The sequence below is a fragment of the Mugil cephalus genome, chromosome 17 (genome assembly GCF_022458985.1).
Source record: "Mugil cephalus isolate CIBA_MC_2020 chromosome 17, CIBA_Mcephalus_1.1, whole genome shotgun sequence".
NCBI classification, from domain to species: Eukaryota; Metazoa; Chordata; class Actinopteri; order Mugiliformes; family Mugilidae; genus Mugil; species Mugil cephalus.
In genome coordinates, this window is record NC_061786.1 from 9,414,231 (window position 1) to 9,428,776 (window position 14,546).

The 14,546-nt window shown below is 42.2% G+C and overlaps 3 protein-coding genes across 5 annotated transcripts in view; 1 reads left to right on the forward strand and 2 right to left on the reverse strand.

Moving 5' to 3' along the window:
* Nucleotides 1–203: 203 nt before the first annotated feature.
* Nucleotides 204–9,580, forward strand: chrm5a (cholinergic receptor, muscarinic 5a). Its single transcript, XM_047611522.1, has 2 exons — nucleotides 204–876; nucleotides 6,686–9,580. The coding sequence occupies exon 2, from the start codon at nucleotides 6,756–6,758 to the stop codon at nucleotides 8,334–8,336; it is 1,581 nt and encodes a 526-aa protein (XP_047467478.1). The 5' UTR covers nucleotides 204–876; nucleotides 6,686–6,755; the 3' UTR covers nucleotides 8,337–9,580.
* zgc:194887 (uncharacterized protein LOC571819 homolog) lies at nucleotides 8,393–12,124 on the reverse strand. 2 transcript variants are annotated; one of them, XM_047611528.1, is made up of 3 exons: nucleotides 11,937–12,124; nucleotides 11,673–11,830; nucleotides 8,393–10,422 (listed from the first exon to the last, which is right to left on the reverse strand). In XM_047611528.1, the coding sequence occupies exons 2-3, from the start codon at nucleotides 11,815–11,817 to the stop codon at nucleotides 9,728–9,730; spliced, it is 840 nt and encodes a 279-aa protein (XP_047467484.1). In that variant the 5' UTR covers nucleotides 11,818–11,830; nucleotides 11,937–12,124; the 3' UTR covers nucleotides 8,393–9,727. The 2 variants fall into 2 exon arrangements, with proteins under 2 accessions (XP_047467484.1, XP_047467483.1); XM_047611527.1 differs by having other exon boundaries at nucleotides 8,400–10,422; nucleotides 11,673–11,835; nucleotides 11,937–12,112.
* A 306-nt stretch (nucleotides 12,125–12,430) lies between these two features.
* LOC125023938 (KATNB1-like protein 1) overlaps nucleotides 12,431–14,546 on the reverse strand; it is a 32,521-nt gene continuing 30,405 nt past the window's right edge. The window contains exons 3-10 of one of the 2 annotated variants that reach the window (XM_047611526.1): nucleotides 14,495–14,532; nucleotides 14,064–14,340; nucleotides 13,833–13,948; nucleotides 13,710–13,760; nucleotides 13,546–13,635; nucleotides 13,328–13,432; nucleotides 12,771–12,864; nucleotides 12,431–12,683 (exon numbers count right to left, since the gene is read on the reverse strand). In XM_047611526.1, the coding sequence (XP_047467482.1) occupies nucleotides 12,651–12,683; nucleotides 12,771–12,864; nucleotides 13,328–13,432; nucleotides 13,546–13,635; nucleotides 13,710–13,760; nucleotides 13,833–13,948; nucleotides 14,064–14,340; nucleotides 14,495–14,532 (804 nt within the window). In that variant the 3' untranslated portion in view covers nucleotides 12,431–12,650. The remainder of the gene's footprint in view (nucleotides 12,684–12,770; nucleotides 12,865–13,327; nucleotides 13,433–13,545; nucleotides 13,636–13,709; nucleotides 13,761–13,832; nucleotides 13,949–14,063; nucleotides 14,341–14,494; nucleotides 14,533–14,546) is intronic. The other variant, XM_047611525.1, reaches the window with a different exon arrangement.

Genomic DNA, 14,546 nt, shown 5'->3' on the forward strand with positions numbered 1-14,546 from the left:
GCATTTGGCTTCACTGGTCTGACTAAACACCAGCCTCATGGCCACCTCCACACACATACTCCCTGTCACAGTTTACCTCCCGCCCCTACACCTTCCAAAAAGGACCTCTTGAAGCCACCGGACCCCCCCTCCCCTCCCACCTCCCTCTCACACTCTGTGGTTTAAGCTGCATGCTCACTGTCCCGAAACATGATGAACCATTCAGCCCTATGGGAATTTCTCCTCCCTGCTTGCTAGCGTCAGCTACATCTGTGTCTGTCAGGCAGCAGTTCCAACGGCAGCGGCAGCAGCAGCAGCAGAGTGGCAGCGGCAGCGACTTGGCTCGGGCAGCAGACTGCCTCTCAGTGACATTCTACTCCAACTTAGGCACGGCGCAGGTCCTCCTGCTCGGCTCAGACTGGGTGGAAAAGTTCTCTCTTTCACTGGCTTGTGAGCTGATTCCTCTTTAATTCATGAGTGGCCGAGGAAGGATGTCCTGCAACCTGAGGATACTCTTCTCATCTGGACAAACAACAGCTTTTTTGGATGGCTGAAGCAGGGGAGGGGGGTGGGGTGGGGGGGACGTGATGCTGTACCGTGCGTCTCCTGAGCAGGGATGACCAAAGCCTTCTGTGTCCACCCTCCTCCCACTCTTCGTCCTCTTTCTCCTCTGCCTCGCTGTTCACACTTTTTTCCCCAGACCCCTCTGGCATGCGGGGGTCAGGTCAGCAGGATTTCTCGTCCTCCACGGTCCTCTCTGCAACTGTGTTGTGATCCTGTTTCTCAGCGCCACACTTGACCTGAAGGTTTCCCAGGCAAAACAAAAGGATTAACCATGAACTTTGCTCTCGCCGAGAGACATCATCCCTTAAACAGACTGTGAGATCTGATGAAACTGTGAGTATATTCGTCTTCTTAATATATATATTTTTTTTTTACCCTTTACGTCAGTGGCTTGTTTTGCTGTCTCCAGAGAGTGAGCACTTTTTTTTTTTTTTTTTTTATTAATGCATGACCTGGATTTAAGGAGAAATATCGTTATGTGTGCTCAAGTGCATGTCTGAGAGGTCTTAGCATGTATTTTTAATGTGGCCTTTTACCTTAATGAACACAACAGAGGATGTGCTCTCAAAAAGATGTGTGTGCATCTGTTCTTCTGGTAAACATTCAGCATATAAAAGTACTATGCACTAGAATGCATATGAGTCTACGTAGCCATTATAAATGGTAGCTGTGTTTGACATGTTGTTGAATATATATACATCTTCACACCATCACACATTTATTGTCCTCTCTATTCTCTGTTTCTGGTGAGACTTAAATCGGGATTTACATCTGCTGTGATAACCACAGTTCATCCACCTCGCTTATATTTCTACAAACACCCTTAATCTGTGAGTAGCACACCCAGTTTTATAACATTCTTCCCCACACACTGTCTCCCCTTTACTCCTTATACCTGGTGGTTTCGGTCTTGATGTATCTGATATGCAAAATCGTAGTTCCTTCCGCCTAGTTGCAACATGTTAAATTCATGTTCTTTTGATTCTGGCCCCGGAAACAAAAAAAATCAATATTTTTTGTCAAAAGCTGAAGCAGTTGGCTCTCAGCGCCCTTCCCCTCCTCTCTTTGATTAACTGGGAACGACAAAACAGAGAAGGATTAAGCAGTGAAGCGTGATTTTAACAAGTCCATCCAGTCCCTTTGGATTTCATGAGGTGTTCAAACGTAGAAAGGTGCTGTGGAAAGTAGCTGCCGCAAAGCTGAATTTGATGAAATCGTGGCCATACTATAGACTAGCTTAACACAAAATCCTTCAGCATGCTACTAGCACTACTATAAGCATTTTTGTAAAAACATATATGCTGGGGAGTTGCAGGCTCTGTCTTCCTCAGTGCACGGCTTCTAAAACCTTTTGCTTTGCAGAACAATGTGTAACAGTAGCAAAGAACAAAACTGAGCCAGCTGGGAACAAACATCAGACAACCCAGTGGCACGTACAAAGGCAGGCACAGACTCATATTTAGAAAACTCTAAGCGCAAGAACACAAACGAGTTTACAGCCAGATCATTATCCAAATGATGGGGCGTTAATGAAATGTTGTAGTCACTCATAAAACAGAACTCCTAGAGGGATTGCAGACGTTTATTCCCTCCAGCAGTTGCCAGCTCTGCAGTGGTGTCCATAAGCAGATCATAATATTCATCTAATGATCATATTCATCATTTCTAATCGGAGAAGATGTGTCATTTTAATTTGTACTGTAGGAGGAATAAAATGTTATGCACTGAAGAAACGAAAAGGAGAGTTACACATTAGGAACAATTTTGGCAGGTCTTTTCTATCGTCAGTGTTTGTCTGCGTCTGCCATTAATATTGAAACAGTGATGAATATTTCAGATTGCATGTTTTGGAGCAGCTCTTAATGTGGACATTCATAATCCTCTTTGTTTCTCCTTTAGTTCAAAATGACAAATAAAATGATTCAAGCTATATCATACGTCCTCTTCCAGAGCACCACATATGCAGGAGTCTTAACTATGGGTCAGCGGGCTGACTAAAGGAGGCATGAACCGTTGTGCCCAGGAGCTCTGGGCTGATTTGCACATCATACATACTCACCACATATGCTGTCCTTTGCTTTGAGTTGCCTCTCTGTTCCTTTCTCCTTCTTCCTCCTCTGTTGGTCACTAATCTCTTTTCCCTTTCGTCCACAAATGCCACACGCGCTATTGGCTTTCTTGTTTTTGCTGCGCCGAGCAGTTGTGTTGCAACCAAAGGAGAGTGTAAAGAAAGGTTACGTATGACTAGGGGCCCTGGTGAGGGCCGGCGCATGGAGATACAGCACAGGAGCGCTGGTGGCCAGGTGCCAGAGGACCTGCGTATACAATATGAAGGCTCAGGGTGGATTTGTGCTGCCTCTCCTCACTCACAAACTGGACTTTTAATCACTGGATCAATGACCATTACTTATGCATACTGAGCTAACACGATATTTCAGAAGGCATTCTGATACTCTCAGGATGTATATGCAATAAGGCAGACTCAATTTTCTTGGCGAGAGCAACAAGATTTCTGCGCCAACTGTAATGACCTCCGGTATAAGATGAATTTTAATTTTACACATACTTTAAAATAAAAAAATGAAAAAATAAAAGGCCAACACACTTGCGCATATTCAGCTGCATGATTCTTCTTCCAATCCCCCACCTTCCTATTTTTGTCAAGCCAGACAGTGTCACAATTCTCCCCCACTGTGCATCATGTTTGATATCAAAGCGCATCCCTGAAAAGTCCAAAAACAGGCCACAACGGACCATATTCACTATTTATAGTGATGCGGAGTCCATGTTTACCCCACACTCTGAGTTCTGAGTGTACCATTAAAACCCTTCCTGCTTCGATTTAGAAGCTATTAGCAGGCTTGACTTGTTCCACCCCGTGAGGTCAAGAGGTAAAACAAGTCTATTCTTTGTCTCTGTGAGTGTGTGCGTGTGTGTGTAAGCTTAGAACACACTGAGTCAAGAATATCCTCATTTCTCAAACGCTCGCATATGGCATTGAACATAATCACCGCTGGTTCATTCTGTCCAATGTTTGTTCTGAAGAGGAAATAATACATAACTTAACATTGGACAATGGGCGTCAGCTTCATCTGTCAGTATGCTAATGCTAGCTGATTGACAAAAACACCTCTGAAGATGAGCCAAGTCCTGAATGAATGAATTCCACTACTCTTAAAGAAGAATACGACAGACACAGAAGAATATAGTATTAAAATATTATAATATTTTACAGTAAAATAGGAAACAACGTGGAATGTGTCGTTTGTAGTTATGAATAACTTACAGACAACGATCAGCTACTGATGCTCAACATTAGTAATTTATGCTTTGCACATGGCAAATTTGCTAACAAGATGCCTCATTTTGTGGGGCAGGGCAGGCATCTGTTCCCAGAAATAAAATTCTAAAAACCAACTGTACACTGCCTTTCAAGGAGAGAAACAGGACGAAAAAAACACTTTAGCCACTAGCTATTTAATGTAAGGGAGCATTTAGTAGCTAAAGAGTCATGTATTTCCCTCAGGGTTGGTGAAGAACAAAAACTGAGCTAAAGGTGGATGAATATTGTACCTTACTAAGATGCAACAACTGCTGGATAACACAGTCACCATATCAGTGATGACATGGAAAGATTGGTTTATAACTCATTTCCCCTGCAAGATATAAGTCAAACACCCAACAGTTAGCAATAGGTACAACAAAAGCTGTTGGGAATGTCGGCAGTTTCGTCTGTTTCGTCAGGTGATGGACCAGTCAACTGGTATTGCCATCCCCATAACCATGGCGCTAGGATCACTAAAATCTCTTCTCTGAGTATACAAAGGAGATTTAGCTTCGGAAATCAAGGTATTAAATGAAAACAAATTAAAATTAGATAGTTTGTTCCAGGAAATGGCAGAAGAACAGATAATGCTGGCGGAACTCTGTGGACTTTCCTGTGGACTTGCTCAACAGTGCAATGATGTTGGGATTTGAGTGATGTGATATGAAATGCCATTCTATAACAAGATGAGGGACAATACACGTCCCGCAGGAGGACCCCCACAGTAACTGGAATGTTATTTGTGTGGGCCCCAGGCGTCCACTGGCCCTCCCGCTAACCTGCCACTGTCGAAGGAATGCCAGTGAGCGAGGAAGTTATTTCTCAAATATGGGTTTGTGATTATGTTCAAAGCATTGCAGTGTGGACATCAGTACATCTCTACTTGATAGATACCTCAAGTTTAAATGGCAGTTAAGAGGCTTTGGGATGAGGAGACATGGACTTTGTTAGGTAAAAGAATGTCTTTCCAGTTATTTATTAAGTAGTCTAGAGGTGGCAAGGGTTGGTCAGTTAGGATAAGAATGAGTTTGAGAGTCAATTCCCTGCATGCAAGTGTGCCAGGGTTCAGCCTAATGGTTCAATTGCTGCTACCCAGATGAGGGATTTTCTCTGTAGAGTTAATCTGCCTATTGTTGCACCACACTGGGAGCGTCAGGGAGTCTGCACCTTCTTGACAGTGGATTCATGCCACTGTTATTAGACTAGTCAAAACAGAATTTTAGAGTCTGGAAGGTCATACGCAGGACACAGATGCTAGGCTGTAACACTGAAATGAGATTCCCTAATTTTAAGCAGAGGAAGTGGCACAGCTGAAAATATCAGTACCATGGCGCCCAGTTGGCTGAAGTACTTCCTGAGGGAGAGGAGTGTCCGTTCTGGAAAGATGGGAGGAGTGACAGTTTATCAACTAACATGACAACATGGCACAGTGCGACCGCAGAGACTATTATCCTCACGTCCAAATTCTTGTAGTCTCAAAGAATGGCCAAAAAGCTCTGTTTTCATTTTCATATGCAGGGGATTTGACATTAGATTAAAACCTTCATGTCAAGACAGACCACATGGCACTGCCATGTATTTGTACATCATGAAGGCACAAAGCCATAGCCATGTCTTCTGGACTTTCCTTAAGCACACATGTCCAGTAGGCATGGATGTGCCCTCGCTTACTACTGGTGTAGAGTCCAGTATCCAGAAATGAAATGTGTATTCACTCCACTGGTCTAACCTAAGAGTAAAGGGACCATGTGTGCTTTAAGCTTCAGTATGTGGAGGGTGTGCTCTGCCCTCTACTGGCACAGAAAGCCTCTGAGGGTGGGGTTGGGCATGGTAGTGCCTGAGTACTCAACCCAATCAACAGCATTTAACACTTGCAGATTTACACAGAGCATGAATGTCAAAACAGGGCATAAATACAGTGTTGGCTAGTGATGGATGCATTTCTAAAATTTGCAACACAGGAAAATGTTCGCTTACTTGATTAGTTTAGTTAATGCAATCCCCTCTCTAAAATTACTGCAGAAATGGCAATGTGAAGCATGGCTGACAAATTAGCTGGCAGAGACATTTGAATGTTTCAGGAACCTCAAACCCTGAGCCAGATTGCCCATGTCAGTTTATAGACCTTCATTACATTTCCTTGTGCAATATTGGCTCCCTTAGAGTGCACCAGAGTCAGAAATTATGTTGTCACTGTGTTGTTGAGGAATCGATTCACCAACAATAATAATAAAAAAAGAAATCCATGTCACTATTTTATTTTAATCTACTCTGTAAGTGCTTTGTTATAATATACGATATTAAGAGATTATGTACAAACTTTGGTAAATGCTTGGCAGCATTTTCAGTAACTCAATAACTGCCTGAGGTATCGCCTATCACTACAGATGTGAATTTCGGTAAATATGGGAAAACCTACAAAACAATAATAAAATAACAAATAATAATACTAAAATAATAATAAATTATAAAAGAACATAAATCACAACTACATATTTAGGATTTTAGAATGAACAAGGAATGGAAGGATTAAAATTATGTATTGGCTAATAGTTTTGAAATGTGCCACAGATGTGTGCAGTGATTCTCTAAAGTGCTTCATATGTGGATTATATGTAGATAGAAATGAGAGCCACTGGGAATAACTCCTGCCAAATGACTGATATTTTGTACTGCACAACACAGATATTTTATATTCATTACCAGCAATTCAAGCAGACTATCAAGCAAACTGTGACAGTTTGATGCTCAATATGCTGAATTGATGCCATCTTGTGGCAGATATAAAGAATAACCTTTCTTTCCTTTTCTTTCTAGGAGATCTTCCTGGAAATGACAGAACTGTACACATTTCTCATGCTTGGATGCCAGTAAACAGAAGAAGAGCATGGAAGGAGAAAACATGGTGAACTCCACAGTAAATACCAGCACAATGGACATCCAGCTGGTCACTCACAGTCTCTGGGAGGTTATCACCATCGCGACCGTGTCTGCTATAGTCAGCCTCATCACCATTGTGGGGAATGTTCTAGTAATGCTCTCCTTTAAAGTCAACAGCCAACTGAAGACAGTGAACAATTACTATCTGCTGAGTTTGGCAGCGGCTGACCTCATCATAGGTGTTTTCTCTATGAATCTGTACACCTCTTACATACTGATGGGCTACTGGGCCTTAGGGAACCTTGCCTGTGATTTATGGTTGGCACTGGACTATGTGGCGAGTAACGCCTCAGTCATGAACCTGCTGGTGATCAGTTTTGACCGATATTTCTCTATCACGAGGCCTCTGACTTACAGGGCTAAACGGACTCCCAAACGAGCAGGGATTATGATAGGTCTAGCGTGGCTGGTGTCCCTCATCCTGTGGGCCCCGCCTATTCTATGCTGGCAATACTTTGTTGGAAAAAGAACTGTCCCTGAGAGGCAATGCCAGATCCAGTTTTTCTCGGAGCCTGTGATAACCTTTGGGACAGCGATTGCAGCCTTTTATATCCCTGTGTCCATCATGACAATCCTCTACTGTCGAATTTACAAGGAGACAGAGAAAAGGACCAAAGACCTGGCGGAGCTTCAGGGGATTAATTATCCTACAGAGTCTGGGACAACCCAGCCTCAGAAGGCTATCATCAGATCATGTTTTAGCTGCAAACTAAAATCAACTTCACATGACAGGAACCAAGCCTCCTGGTCATCCTCCAGCAGGAGCAACGCTGCCAAATCAGCAGCCACCACCAATGACGAGTGGTCCAAAGCTGGTCAGCTGACAACGTTCAACAGCTATGCCTCCTCAGAAGACGAGGACAGGCCCGTGTCCCCAGGAGGCTTCCAGTCCTCCTTCAGGAACCAAGCTTGCGAGGCCAGTAAAAGCAGAGTTGGCAGTGAGAGCGAGCAGCTCAGCAGCTACGATGAGGACAGTTTCTTCCAGACACCGCCCAAAAGCAGCTCTCAGAAGAGCAGCAAGTGCGTGTCCTACAAGTTTAAACCCGTAGCCAAAGACACTCAAGCTGAGCACCACAACAAAAATGGAGACACCAAAATGGTGTCGTCCATGTTCTCCTCGGCCGAATCCATGAGCGTTCCATCCACCTCCTCCACGTCTAAGCCCACAGACGCTACGCTGAAGAACCAGATGACCAAGCGGAAGAGGATGGTGCTGATCAAGGAGAGGAAAGCAGCTCAAACTCTCAGCGCTATCTTGCTGGCCTTCATCCTAACGTGGACGCCTTACAACATCATGGTGCTGATTTCAACCTTCTGCTCAGACTGCATCCCCCTCTCCCTCTGGCATCTGGGCTACTGGCTGTGCTACGTCAACAGTACTGTCAACCCCATGTGCTACGCCCTTTGTAACAAGACTTTTCAGAAGACCTTTCGCATGCTCTTACTCTGTCAGTGGAAAAAGAAAAGGATTGAGGAGAAACTATACTGGTACGGACAAAACCCTGTGGTCAGCTCCAAACTGACATGAAGGTTTGTTTTAAGATGGTGTATGGCAACAGCTGTAAATCATATGTTTGTATCAGTAATCTGTTCTTTATGAACCTGAATTCTACATAGTAGGTGATACCAGAAGTAAAATATATAGATATCAAGAGGCTGGTACATCTTATAGTGTGCTCATTGATTAGTAGGTCTGCTATAGTATATGTTTATTGCTTCTAAAACTCTGGAAATGGGAGCCCATTATACAATTGTACCAGTATGACACTGTATATAGGCTCTACAATAGCTTTTAAAAACAGCATTTACTCATAAACTTGCACACGATGTCATCAGTTATCATAGATTATTTCATAATGTGCTGTATTTGTATTCTCCCCCAATTTGATGCTTCTGCACCCAAAACACATGCAGATCTCTCTAAGTCTTTTTGAATATTGTGTTTGTGTTGTTTGCATACGTTTTGGAATGGCTGCTTTTGTTTTAAAGGGCTAATTCGTGTCATCCTAGTGTCAGAGTCTGCGTTCTAAGTCAAGATTGTAACTTGACGATAATCAAAGCCTTTGGTGCCATTGCAGTTTGTCAGATGACTAAATATAGATTCAGTTTAAGTGTTTTCACATGACATGCATTTTCTATGTTGCAAAGTTTCTGTTTAAAATACAGTCAGATACGCACGGAGAACAAAGCCTGTAATTAAACAACAGGCACTAGTAAAATCCCTTAAATGATACTACTGGTCAACAGGTGAAAGACAATGCTGTAAATCTTTTGATTTGAATGACATGACTAACTTGCTAACCATGTCAGTGTTTACAGAGGAAGTGGCATGGAGGATTTGACAGCACATGCTGTTTACGAAAACCTCTTTATTACCCTTCATCCTCAGGATATCTTCTTTTCCTTTGAGCATACAGTTGTTCTCTGCAGATTACTGTGGCTAAATCAATGTCATCATATCCTTGTCGTATTTCTGCCAAGCCTGTGATTTATTGTGGAAAAAAACATGTTTGTGAAATTCTCCTATCTGTAAGCGTTGGATGGAAGATGACATGCAAAAGTTGTTTTGTTATTATTTGCCATAAGCTATAATGTCTTGAAACACTGTTTTTGGAACTGTGACAGACGTTTGCACTTGCAACTGGCAGAATGACGATGCTTTGCTTCATGTGTGTTGATATGGCGTACAATGGAAACAAAGCTAGATCTTAAACATTACTGCAATTTTATACTGTGTTTCAAGTTTGTGATAAAAGTTTTTGTTTTCTTGTTTCTTGTTTGTTTTTGTGATCATGTCCATACATTTCTGAATAAAATGTGGTGAACCTAACATCTAATATAATAACTGTTATCAAAAAAAAACATTCATGTCCCTCTCCGTAGTGTTTGAAGATAATCTTAAAGTTTTTGACACAGAACTCAGAGTTCATCTTTCCTGCAGTCTCCACTGTGAACGAGTTTAACTGTGTCTGAAGGTCTCACCATCATCCATGCATATTTGCACAGCCGCTCTTTGTTACAGTCCTTTTGCCAGTAAATGACATTCCTGCGATTTAGATTGGCGCCGGCGCAGGCGTCGTACCACCATCCTCCTCCTGGCACCCCTTGAAACTCCAGTTTGGCACAATTTTGGAAGTAGTTGTCATTGTCTCTGTCTTTTGTGGTGAATTTCTGGTTGTCATGCAGGTAGTTGTCTGTGTCTAGAGTCAGAGCGTCCACAGCCGTGCCCTGGAACAAACCGAGCCTCAGCCGGTATGCTGAGTTCTCATCCTCGACCAGGAATGGATCGTATTCCCCCATCTTGGTGACGGCATCTTGGTCAACAAGTTTTATTCCTAGTTTATAGCGCGCAGGGCCGCGGGTGAGCTGATGCAGGTGCTCATTCCCAAGCCAGTGATCCCCTGTGACGTACCCAAAGCCGTCTTTGTACTCAGCCCAGGTGCAATCAAAATTCACGCTGCTGTTGACAGTGATGTGCTGCACCACGGTCCAGCCTCCCTCCTGCATGGCACAGTAGGCCACAATGGGAGAATCACCCGGTTGGATCAGGTACACGCCATCTCTGGCCTGGCCTGAAGAGGTCATCAGCATTTCATAACAGTCTCTGGGCAGCACTGATGGGCAAATGAGAAAATGTGTGTAAAGAACAAATAAACATGTTCAAGGCTCTAGAACAAGTAGAACGGAGACATTTTTAGGTCTTAAAAAGAGCAGATGTCTGGGATTAGGAGGACGTCTGGTTACCCTAGTTAATGTCCAGTGCTTGAGTGATACTGACTGTATCCGAAGGGAACTTCAACCAGCATGCTACGCTCACACTACCAGCAAAAGCAAAATCTACAAAACAGCCAGATGGGATCGGTTACATTGTCTGTGAGTCCCTGCTGTGTTGCTCAAGCACTCAAAGACTCAACGATCCGTAGATGTTTGACATTGTTGGATGTAGTTGTCTGTTTAAAAGAAACACTGATGATTGGTCACTGCGTTAATGGTGCACTTAACAAAGCTACAGCAAAGCTTAACTTTGACTTTAGCGTGCCAAGTGTTGCGTGTCAGTTTGTAGCTGAAAATTACTTTGAAAATAACTTGTAACCTCTTACATCTTTGCCAGTAGTGGGCAATAACCCAGTAATCCAGCAATATTAGCCCTGTTTTTATCATTATGATTAATTTACTCCCATATCCGTACGTTAAGAAGCAATAGCTAGGGTGTGATTAGCTTAGCTAAGCATAGCTTAGCACAAAAACTACATACCTGGAAGAAGCTAACGTCTTTCCCCTCTGAGAGTGTGGTGTTTATATGAATAATCCAAATGGTTAATTGGTGGACAAAACCATGCTAATGGTATTGCTATTGCTATTTATGTTAGTGTTAGCTTCATATTTCCCAAAATGTCGAACTATTTAAAACCACTCTTCATGTTATTTTACGTAGTGCACCTCAATAGTTCAAAGGTCACACTGTAGTGAAAAAGCAATGCACATGTAAGAAACTGGCATTATACTAATGATAACAGCGCAACAGTTTCTCAGTGTCTTGTAGGTGAAAGGTAAAGCTTTGATCCACTGCATTATTAAGAGTCACAAACCACCTCATAAAAACGTAACACTATTAATCAATGAGTCACTGAGCAGTTTGGATCAACAGACTGGAATTTGACCCACACTCACAAGAGAGTGAGTAATGCACACAGATAACATAAAATGAAGGTAATTCAGCATTTAAAAATCACATTGTCGTATCACAGAAACTACAGTCTGCTAGTAGCAAGTTTGAGAATTCAAGTTATGTGCCTTTCATCCCCAACTATCACTGGGAGGCAAAAGGAAAAGTCAAACTGAAAGTGAAAGGACAAATGAATACCTCTCATTCCATGGTTCATGACCACGTTGTGCTCGTCAGGGGGAAGGAGGTTGAGGTTCTTGGCTTGGAGATGCTCCGAGTTAAGTCCGGTCAAGCTGAGCAGCAGAAAAGTGGCTGCTCGCAGCCACCATCTCAAACCCATCATCCTTCACTGTCTTCTGCTCTAAAACCAACAATCCATGTATGTTACAGTGCTTACTGATGTAAAGTAACTTTTAGGTCCTGTACCTTTTGTTAAAAACACAAATATATAAAACTACTTACATTAAGTTGAGCCACCGGAGTGAAATATGTCGTTCTCTGTGCATGAATCGTCTTCCGCGCTCTATTAGACTACTGTGACCGAACGAAAAGCACCAGAACGCAAACACAGCTGTTGACTGCTTAGCTCAGATTCAGAGTTCACATTAATGCAGGTCCTTTCACTCAGCCTCCCCTTCCCAGCTACAGCTGGACTTCAGCCCCAGGTTCACATCATAATGACAGACATCAGCCCTCCACTTATCTGTGTCAAGTGAGATAAACCCATATCTCTGCCTTACTTAAATCCCTTCAACGGTGAATGAGGACTGAAGTCCAGCTGACGCTGAACTGTGGGGGTTCGGTTTAAGTGTGATACCGGTAATCTGGCCACTAAACTCTACTTTAGCTGGTAAAGTGAGACTTTATAGAGATAATATACAGTTGTGGACAGACCTAGAGTAGGCGTGCATTTTGACTTGCATTGATCATCATGCCAACCATTTATATTTTTTAAATATAATCTTTATTAATCATAGACGGAGCAGTTAAAAAGAACAGATGCCACAACATGTTATTAGTATACATTACTGTCATCAAAGGTTCTGAGACTTTAATTGCAACATCTTACTTTAACAGAAATTAAATTGATTAAATTGCTATCACACATTCACAGTATCTTAACTGCTGTGCAAGTCAATACATACGTACATATTACAACGCTACTGTAAGTGGCAGTCACGTAAGTTGAGACAGAAAGGCATCGATGACCTAAGAGAAAGAAAAAAACAAAGTCCTTTATGTAAGAGACATTTAAATAACAAAAAAATAAAAACAAATCTGTGTTTTTACACTGACCTTTGCCATGTCTCCTGCATCTCCGGGAACAGATGTCAAGGAAGGTTCATTGTACCATAACTCCATTAACTGGTGATTAAAAACCTGGAAATTTCTGTAAAAAATTAAAAAACAAGCAAAAACATCCACAATTATGTTTTCATTCTGGGTGAAACACTGTAAAAGACAAAGAGAATAATTGAAAATAATGGTTACAACTTCAGCTGACTTGTTATTTAAATATATATTATGAAGTAATTGAACATTGCTGGCTGTAAACGCAACATTCGCAGTTGGTCCCTCCCCCCTGAGTGAGCTAGAGCAGCGGTGTCATGAGGGCTAGTGACTGAGCTGATGAATGAGATGGACTACTTTTATGAGGCTAATCACAGTTTTTTGGGGAGAAATGCTGCATATTATACCATTAATAGGCAAAAAGATTTTTTGAACACGTTTCAAATTTGAATTAGCACCGTGATGTTTTTACCGTACTGTGTTTTTCGGTTTCAGCTACATAGCACTTGATACTTTGCTTGTATCAATTTCACGTTACTCATGAGAAAGTATGATTTACTTACTCATCCAGCAGATGTTTTGTTGTTCCGCCGTAGCCACTTGATCTCAGTTCCTCCCACCAGTTTTTCAAAACTGACTTTATCCACTTCAAACCAACAATGAGATACCTAGGTAGTAAAGGACGACCTTCAGCTATTTAGATTTCTATAATTAATCTGCAAATGTACATCATGCCCAGACTTTTTTGCATTGCAAAAAGCAAGACAGCAGAAATACTCACTCTTCATATGGACTGTTGAGGATTTTCTTAACTAAAGGAAAGAGGTCGACACAGCAGCCAATGGTTACCCTGGCAGAGTCCTCGTCAATGCTGCAGAGAAAACTAGTTTAAATGCACATTTATGTTTATGTGTTACTGTTGTTATTGCAAAACACAATGCTTACCATTTGGTTATCAGGGGGAGAAAATCAACAAATGCACCGGTGTCTTGGATCCTGTAAAGAGACAGTGAAACGTTCGAAATTGTAGCAAACATGCTGCGCCGCACCCAGCTGCAAGACACGTACCTCAGAAAGAACGTCAGCAGCTCTCCGACGTTTCTTTGCCACAGAGTTAAAGCCACTTTCAGCCTGAGATGTCTTCCAAAGAGCACGTCAGTCATTGCGTTGTGATCCCTTGTGATCTGAAAAATGTTGTTTTATTCGGACACTTTTATTTGCATGGTAGGAATCACCGCAATGTATTAAACAACACAAGCGTGCAAAGAAAGTAATGCAGTCTGTGAGAGTCATACTGACCTCAGTAAGTATACAGATGTCAGTCTGTTCAGAACCAGTTCTACCAGTCTTGTGGTGATTAGTGACATTCAGTGGAAACTCCCAAGGGTCCATATTGAAAATGCCCTGCTGCCTTTCCTGAAAGCAGCTGATGTCATTTTCCTTGTTTGCAGCGTCGCAAGTCCTCCCAGACCCGAGCTGCTTCTTCCGAGACACCGTCGTGTGATGTGTCTTTCTCTTACACGACACCACCCTCTTCACTCTGCCTGGGTTGTTGCCAGATCGACTGACTGGATACCTGGATGTGGTAAAATGTTTCAAAACTACAGGAAAAAAAATCTCTCTCTCTCCTCTCTCTCTCTCTCTCTCTGTCTCTCTCTCTTTCTATATATATATATATATATATATATACATATAAATGTTGTAATAAACACAATACATGTTTGACGTACCTCTTTTGGATGAACTCCTCATTTTTACCGTAATTCACCTGCATACAAACAT

Bases quoted from the DNA above. Each gene is read 5' to 3' on its own strand.
- zgc:194887 (XM_047611528.1), bottom strand. From the start codon at position 11,817: ATGATGGGTTTGAGATGGTGGCTGCGAGCAGCCACTTTTCTGCTGCTC. The intron at 10,423-11,672 runs GTATTCATTTGT...TTTGCCCATCAG, and splicing joins CATGAACCATGGAATGAGAG to TGCTGCCCAGAGACTGTTAT.
- chrm5a (XM_047611522.1), top strand. From the start codon at position 6,756: ATGGAAGGAGAAAACATGGTGAACTCCACAGTAAATACCAGCACAATG.